General features: G+C 39.5%; 1 protein-coding gene across 1 annotated transcript; it reads left to right on the top strand.

Moving 5' to 3' along the window:
- The first annotated feature begins 519 nt into the window (after positions 1–519).
- Positions 520–8,030, top strand: LOC103772543 (SH3 domain-containing kinase-binding protein 1-like). Its single transcript, XM_008939877.1, has 6 exons — positions 520–523; positions 630–739; positions 2,096–2,221; positions 3,900–4,171; positions 5,244–5,307; positions 7,373–8,030. Exons 1-6 carry the CDS (start codon positions 520–522, stop codon positions 7,412–7,414), a joined length of 618 nt encoding a protein of 205 aa, XP_008938125.1. The 3' UTR covers positions 7,415–8,030.
- Positions 8,031–8,662: the final 632 nt, after the last annotated feature.

Below are 8,662 nucleotides of genomic sequence, written 5' to 3'. Positions count from 1 at the left end.
CCAGCAGAACTGTTTCCTGGGCTCTGTGCAGCACCAGGACTTTTTCCTTACCACAGCCTCTGGACTACTGGAGGGAGATATTCCTCTCACATACAGCTACTGGAAACTATGCTCCTTCAAGCTGCAGGTTTTGAGGAACCTGCAGATCACTTCCAGCTCAATCATTCTCGTTTGGTCCTCCCCTAAGCAATTGCTGGAGATGCAGCACTGACAATACAGTTCCTGAGACAATGCATGCACTGTCGTATTCAGAAAAAAAATTGCTAATCCCTTTAATAGCAAGGTGGAAATTTTGAAACTATTTATTCCATGCCATAGGACTCATGTTATCATTTAGCTTTCACTATGCCAAAAACAAAGCCACAAAGACTCCTCTACACATTCCCTCTCTGCTTTATTGTGTTTGAGATGGAAGGGTAATTGTGCTTGGCAAGGGTGACTGGATTACAGCTGCCTTTGACTTCTTGTTTTTTTTAGTGCCATCATGGTGGCTAAACAAGTGCAGAACACTGTGACACAATGGGTAAAATGGGATTTGATTTCTTTGAAATTAAAAAAAAAAAAAAAAAAATTATTTCCCTTTGAGGACAATTGTCACAGAACCAAATCAATTCTGTTTTATTTTTAAGACTTGGAAGGTTTTGACTCTGTAATACCAATTGCTGAGAAGCTTAATCATCCAACTACAACCAGACCAAAAGCCACTGGCAGGCGACCACCCTCCCAGTCTCTCACGTCTGTAAGTTAATTTTCCTTTTCTGTTAAAAATACTTTTTTTTCTTATATTTTGACCCCCGCCCCGCCATTTGCATGCCCTGTTGTTTTTACTACATTTACTCAGCCGTTCCTTCACATGTACAGTGAGGCAGAGAAGCACAGCTCAGGAAAATCTGTGTCAAAAGGCTGCCAATATTTTAAATACTGATGTTTAAAACATTCACTCTTATGTAGGATTTGTACCCTCTTATGTGGGTATTGCCAAATATTCCTTGCCAGCCACGACTGATGCCAGAAAAATCCTTTATAAAAATCTTTGGAATAAACAAGTTTCTGCTAACTATAAAGGATATTGAAAATGTTCCCCAAAGGAAGCATTTCCCTTGGTTTATCTAGGACATTTACCAGATTTTGAGGACAAACAGACCATTTCAGCCTTTGACAGCTGTCCTTGAGCCATCATGTGCTTCTTCCCATTAAGCTCGCAGTTGTAAATATAAGGGTAATCTAAGTTTCAATCTCTAATATGTATCTTTAGACAAGTTGGTCTCATAAACCACACTTTGGAAACCACTTTTTCGGGTGTGTTTTGGTTTGGTTTTTTCAGTTTCTTTATCTTTGGGGTTTGGGGTTTGCTAATTTCTGTACGGTTTTGCATTCTGGAATATGCGAATGAAAGCGACTACTGACGGTTACCCATGTTCATGTTGCTGAAGGCAAAGTGACGGGAAACAAAAGGGATTATTGTGAAATTAATATAACACAAAAAAAGAAAGCTTTCAAAATCAACTGTGTACATAAGTATAGAAACATACAGGACAAGCAAAAAAAGGTGTTTCTTCCCCTGTCAAATCTGGGAAAAGGAATAAGGAGTGGAGAGAACCTCCCCTGTTTGCACCTTTACAAAGAGGCCATGCACAAGGCAGCCCTGCAGTGCCAGCAGTTGTGCATGGGCAGCTCCAGGGGTCCTCTGAAGCCCACCAGAGTGAGACCTGCCCTGAGCAAAGCCATGGCAGAGCTGGCATCCCCACAGCACAGTGCTCAGCATCCTAGCCCAGTAAGGTACAGCTCTTCTTGTGGACAGGACGGTGCTTTCATCTTACGGTAGAATGCAATGCAAAGATGTAAATAAATGTTGAATTCAAGTCTTAACTAAATGTTACTACATGAATGCTTTGAAGGCATTCTAGCCTTGAAAATAAGATCTAAAAAAGGGGTAGTGGAGGGAGGAGGAGTCCTGATTTTAAATGTTGTTACTTTGAAAATGATTTTTGGAGAGTCATCACATAAATGCTTTTCTTCTTCCTTTGTTAAGTTCTAGTACAATGGATATAACTGCTTTTTTTTCCTCTCTTGTGGTGTGTGCATTTGGCTGCAGTCATCCCTTTCAAGCCCCGATTTCTTTGACTCACCAAGTCCTGAAGATGAGAAGGAGGAGCATGTTTCCATTACTCAAAAAGCTATTGACGTGTCAAAAAAATCAAGAACTGTTACAATATCACAAGTAAGTTAAATAGTATGCTTCTGCTTAACCTTACTGCATGGATCTTCATTTTTTAAAACAATATTCAAAATTTTAAAATTTTAAATTTTGAAATTTAATTTCTCACCTAGTAACTAGTCATTTAAAGAAGCTTAAAATGGTCAAGGTTTCTAAAGATTTTTCTGTGTTTGAAATGCAAGTCTGAAATGAATTGCATAGTTTAAATGTATCCATAACCACAGCATGAAAAAAATCCTTCTAGTGTAAATACATCTTACAGAATCCAGAGAAGCTAGGGAAATAAATTCTAGAAACAAGGAACCTTTTTTGCAACTGTAAATTGAGCTGACCTTAGAATGGTCTGTAAGCAGAAAAAATACAATGCTTTGTCCCACTCTAACCGTATATTAATTTAAATTTGCAAGTATAATCACTTTTTTGTACTGGTATAATTGTATTAATTTTACATGCTTGGGCCGTTCTTGCTATATATTGATAGAAAACTGTAGGGTAATCAAACATTACAGAAGGAGTGTGTAGATCAGGCTTTAGAGGTTGGAGCTATTTTTTAGTACATAAAGTGATGTTAAATAATACAAATATTATATTCTAATAGTATAACAAATGTGTTTGAAAGGTGAAGTCATGTTCTTCTGTGATTAAGTTATAAGGATAATGTTTTGCTATACAGCTCCCTCTTCTGGGAGCACTTGCATTAAGGCATTCTCAGGCTGACATTTGTAAATTATATGCAAGGATGTAGATGTTGTTCCTGTAAAATAAGGTGACTGTTATCAGAAAGTAGCTGCTTGAGGTTTTAATGCTGATAGCCAGGTAAGCTCTGGAATAACAACTCCAGCTGTGTCTTGCTCACTTGCTCCAGGTTTGAACTCAGCCTGACATCTCTTTTCAGTCCACAGAAACTTACACCTGCTGATGTAAGGATTGTTGTCCGTGAAAGGTCCACTTATAGGTACACATTACTCACACATGCAAATGTTACAGATAAAAAGTTACAAGAATATTATTAAGGCCATGAAGTCAAGCATGATTAATATTGCATATTTCTGTTAAGTTCCTGGAGAAATAAAGAGCCGTTGGCAGCTATGGGGACTCACAGAAACTTCAGTTAACAGAGGGCAGTACAGTACATTTACTTCCTGTCAATATGTTATCATTTTGAAGCCACAGGATTTTGTTTTTCTTCTTATATCATGACAACAAGCAAACTTAAGGAATATTTTGCTCTTTTCTTAACACTAAGGGTAACATGTAACACGTTTTAAAATTTTTAATAAACATTGCGTGTTGAAGATTTTTGGCCATGCAGTTTTGTGCTCTGCAGGAGACACATCCATGGATGTAGGTGTGTTCTCACAAACTTCTGAAAGAAACATTGAGCATACGTCCCTGATTCACCTCACTGCTAGATCTGAGAGCCTAGGAATGCTTGCTGCTGGCTGGTTGTAGCGAATGTGAAAAGTCTTGCTGGAGCTGTCTTAAGTTCTGCATCCCAATCAGACCCCCTGATGTACACGTACAAAGGTAGTGACTACTCGTCATGCTTTGACAGAAATTGTCCATGTTCAGCTATAGACTTTCAACCTTACTGAGGAGCAGCAAAATACTTAGTATTTGTTAGAGGTCTGATTTTCATGAAGCTTTCCCCAGACATTAAGTGTTATTCTTTTTGTTGCAGGTGTCTGATAATAAAACTTCCTTGCCTCCAAAGCCAGGAGGTTTGGGTAGTGGCAGTAATGTACAACCATCACTATCCCCTTCTCCATCGCCTGGATTTCACTCAATTGGTATGGGAACAACAGGCCACAGGTCAAACTCCCCATCCCTGTTTGGTACTGAAGGAAAGCCAAAGACTGAGCATTTGAGCCAAGGTCAGAGTGCCCTTGAGGAGCTGAGAACACAAATTAAGGAGCTAAGAACCATCATTGAAACCATGAAAGACCAACAAAAGTAAGTATTGCAAATCTCAGCTGTAGGTGGGATGCGTCTGTTCATACATGGTGGTGGCAGTTTCTTCTTGAGCTTGCTTTCACTTATGTTACTCTGCACAGTTTGTGTCCGTGAGTCGTTTTCATCTGACAGAACACGGTCAGGTGTGAGAAGCTTGGGAAGAAAGACTGGCACTAGCCATCTGGAACAGGGCTGGTTTTTTTTCCTCCTATGTATGACATAACCAGATGTTTATGGGATGTTGAAAAAAGTTAAGTTACAAGCTGTAAGCAATTAATAAGGTTCATAGGTTGTGTTATTTGCAAATAACTATGTAGGAATTAATGTGCATTAATCTTAGAACAGGATGTTTAAAGACCTTTGTGTTTATGACCCCAAATCTTACTATTTTAGTGTTTGGCATCTTCACGTTCTTTAAGCAGCTCATTTCTTAGGAAAAACTGGGCTGGTGCGTAGCTTTTGGTATTCCTGAGAATCTTTAATGTCTTGGAAGCTAAACTTTAACCTACTTTGTCAGTTGTGTGTAGCCCAGGCATGAAAAAGAAAAAGGAAAGCCGCATGACTGTGGTGGAACAGAGGTGTGGAGGGAGTTTGGGAGAAGATGGGGGGGGGCATGATTCAAGATAGATATAGCCAGCAAGTCCCACGGCTTCACCTCTTAGGCTAACACCTTTTAAGTGGCTGAAGTCTGTGAGAGCATGGGCAGGTTTTGTGTTACCAGTTCCTACTACCCACCAACAGCCAATCCAGCTACCGTTTGTGTGGTAGAAGAGGCGGCTGGGTGCTGACAGGGTGTTGATCCAGCTAGTCCAGAGCAAAGCCTGTGGGTGCAGGGCTGTTAGGAGGAAATGTATTGTCCATTAGCCCTGGGGGGGGGATGGGGGCTGGTACTGGCTTTTATCAGGAGTCTGTAGCATAGCATATACTATACAACAGTAGACTGAATTTAATTAGTTGTTGAAAGAAAACAGGTAACCAGGGAAGCAAGGAAAATATGCCTCCAAGAGATGATCTTTTGTATTTTACTAGTTTAACTGTTTCCATTCCAAGCATTTTTTGATTATTTTAACAGAAAAGAGATTAAACAGTTGCTGTCTGAGTTGGATGAAGAAAAGAAGATCCGTCTACGATTACAGGTACTTAAATTATTAAGTATTGCCAGGTTTGCTTTAGCCTCGGCTATGGGACATAAAACTCTGCTAAGACACTTCAGTTCCAGTGAATCAAGAACTACTAAGATTTCTGAAAGGGATATACCTGTTCCCTTCATGGTGTTGCCAGTTTGTGTCATATATATTGCAATACTGTGTTCAAGTAGACAAATTTAAAAAAAAAAAAAAAAAAGAAAAATTAAACACCATATAGAATTCAAACTGATATTTTTAAGTCTCAGTTTTAGTGGTTTGATTTTGTCACAAATCATGTCTTTTTACATTATTTTCTCTCTCAAAGCATTACATTTTGTAGTAGGCTTGTCTTAGTGTTGATATGCTTGGAATATTATTTCATATAGAAAGGTTTTTATGTCTGCTTTACAGACTGTACTCAGGTTGTCTTTACAAAACCATCCTAAACAATCTAAAAGAGTGTGCTCTGGTTAAGAGCCCGGGTACTGCTACCATAGTTTGTGTAGCACCTTAGCTCTAGATGTTGTCATGTGGGCTTAGTCATTTTCCAGGTAACATGCTGCTGCACTCGTGTGAGAGTCATTTGTTGCGGTCCTTGACTCTGCTGCTTAAAGATGGAGTGATGCTGAAATGGCTTTTCTGAGTTTTAGAGAGTGATTTAGGCAATGCCCTTAATAGCATGCTTTAACTTGGTCAGTTGTGAAGTGGTCAGGCAGTTGGACTAGATGGTTGTTACAGGTCCCTTCCAATGGAAGTAGTCCAGTCCAGTTCTATTCTATTCTATTCTATTCTATTCTATTCTATTCTATTCTATTCACATTATAAGTGGTTTAGTATTGATTATATTTTGTATTTTTATGGTGTAGGTCACCTGTACTTTTTCTTTGTACCGGGGATAAAATCGAATTGTAATTTCACTGGCTGTTTCCTGCTCAGTCAAGTGCTTGGGAACATGGCAAATGGTGGCAGAACTGGGGACCATCAATGTCTGTGCTCCAGGACTTTGTGCACACAACCACATAGGAGTACAGCTTCTAGTAACACAAAATTCATGTTCAGCTAAAATTGACATTTATTCAGACAACATCAATGAACATTTTTAATAGCAATTATTGATCTAGTGTAACAGGTTAGGCTATTCAGCAGTCTGGATGCTACCTCCAAGGATGGCTTCAAGTCTTTATATAGAGAATGGCTTTAAAACCATTAACGGTTTTAAAATTACAGTCTTACAACTGAATGTTTTTACTCCAGTTCAAACATTGCTTATACTGGTAAATGTTCAGATGCTAGCCAAGATGACATTATTAGCTTTACATGAAGATGAGAGTTCAACAAACAGAAGTTGCATTGGTTTAGAAGTGCTCTAATAGTAATAAAGTAGCACAGCTCTTAGTCCACGTGTTAAAGAAAAGCACTGTGGTGCTGCAGCGCAGCTGAGCACTGCGGGAGGGTTTGAATTCCTGCAGTACCCCTGCCCCTGCCTCAGGGGTTCCAGCATCTGTCAGAGGGCCCTGGTGTGTTCAGGTAGGGCTCGTGATGGTTTCAGCCACATCCTTCTACTGCACAGCTGTACAGCCATCAGAACCCTTAAAGTGGATGCAGGCTTTGATGGGTGTAGAAGGCAACCATCTCTACAGCGAGAACCATCCCTGCAGGAGTGAGGTGACAGGTTTTGCTGCTCAGCTGCCAGCGCTCATTGTCAGCAGTTCGGTTTATTTGTGCTCGGTGTAAGTGCAGCAGCTGCTGCATGGACACAGTGCTCATTCTGCAAGGAATTCCTGGCAGCGAGCTGCGTGGCTTCTAAAAGCTGTGATTTAAAGAGTTTGAAAGGTCTTGTGGTACATTCAATGACTATACTTGTCAAGCTTTGAGGGGAGGAAGGCAACAGTGGTCATCTTATGCATCTAAAAAGGTCACCTCAGTTTGTGAATTCTGTGCAAATCAGAGTGGTATATGCCCATATTTGACACCTGTGGACAAGGTGGAATGTGTTTTTTCAAGCAGCACCAACTGTGCTTCAATTTGTTAAAGAATCTACTTTCATCACAAATATATTTTTGTTTGTTTTCAGATGGAAGTTAATGACATAAAGAAAGCTCTTCAATCAAAGTGAATACTTGATAGGTGGAATGTTGCATTATTCTTCATGACTGAGACTCAAATTTATGCCCCAGCCAAAATAACTTTGTGCCAAATGATTTAAGAATTGCCTCAACATCCCTTTATTTGAAGGATTAGCACAACAGTTTTTGATAGCACAACGAATATGCCAACAATGAGGAAAAAATTTCCACCTGAAGCAGTGCTGTGCAGCACTAGTTGTGACTGAAGTTGATCTCTTGTGCTAAAGGCTCTCTACTTCAAGATCCTAGGTGAAATGAAAACTCAGGCAGTTTAGTCCATAGTGGTACTATTTTGATGATATTTTTCCATAAATAAAGTGTATTTCAGATTATCTGTTTACAAGCTTTATGATTTTGACTTTTGGTTTTTAATTGTCTTTTGTCACAGATTTTAAATTGTTTGTACTGCATATAGCCAGGAATGAATGTTAATGTTGGGGCTGGAGGGATTATTTTTGCTTCGAGATAGAACAGCCTACTTTTTGTTATGGTTTTAAGTTCTGTTAAATATGCAATTTTGTGTCCCCAAATTCCCTACAATTTAAACTTATGCTGTGCACAGTACAAGAAGGAAACAAACCGACAGAAATCTGGTCTTTGCAATGATTTGTGCCTTTCTTTGCCACACACTGACTGGAGCCGGTCGCAAGCCAGGTCTCCCTAATGTAGCTACCACCACTACTCCTGTCCCCAGTGTCCGGTGGAGGTCACCTTCTCAGTTTACAGCTGCTCAGTCAGTAGAGCCAGGTTTGTGCAAAGTGGCAGGACAAAAGGGCGCAGCTGAGAGCAGCTTTGTCTGGAGGAGCTGTGGCTTTCTAGTTTTCCTGCTTTTGATAGGCCTCTCCCTCAACTTGAATGTTCATCTCCGCTTGATTTTCATTAGATGATTTAAACACCCGCCTCTGTCCCCAATTTTGCACAGAGTGAGCAGAATATGCATTATTAAAGCAAAAATAAATAAAAATAATCTATAAAACATGAATAAAAAGTTGTATTATTTCATGCACATGGTCCTCTGACATGTGACATCGTTTCATTTGCTGTTTATGTAGTATTGTTTGCTACATTATGTCGTGCAGTTATAGACTGATACACTTTATAGTTCCTGGTTTTGCCTCAGGACTTCCTTTTCATCATTTTATTGAACCTGATGCTTACTTAATTTCTTCCAGTTTCTCTGTTTGCTTTCATCATTTCAAATGAAGGTCTCCTGTTTCTGTTTGTGGTTTTTGTGTGTT

This window comes from Merops nubicus, unplaced genomic scaffold (genome assembly GCF_000691845.1).
Source record: "Merops nubicus isolate BGI_N331 unplaced genomic scaffold, ASM69184v1 scaffold52124, whole genome shotgun sequence".
Taxonomy (NCBI): domain Eukaryota; kingdom Metazoa; phylum Chordata; class Aves; order Coraciiformes; family Meropidae; genus Merops; species Merops nubicus.
The sequence above is the reverse complement of the archived record's forward strand: the minus strand, read 5'-3'. Positions and strand labels throughout refer to the sequence as shown.

Excerpts from the sequence above, each read along its gene's own strand:
- LOC103772543 (XM_008939877.1), top strand. Across the intron at positions 740-2,095 it reads CCTCCCAGTCTCTCACGTCT|TCATCCCTTTCAAGCCCCGA; the intron begins GTAAGTTAATTT and ends ATTTGGCTGCAG. Across the intron at positions 4,172-5,243 it reads ACCATGAAAGACCAACAAAA|AAAAGAGATTAAACAGTTGC; the intron begins GTAAGTATTGCA and ends TTATTTTAACAG.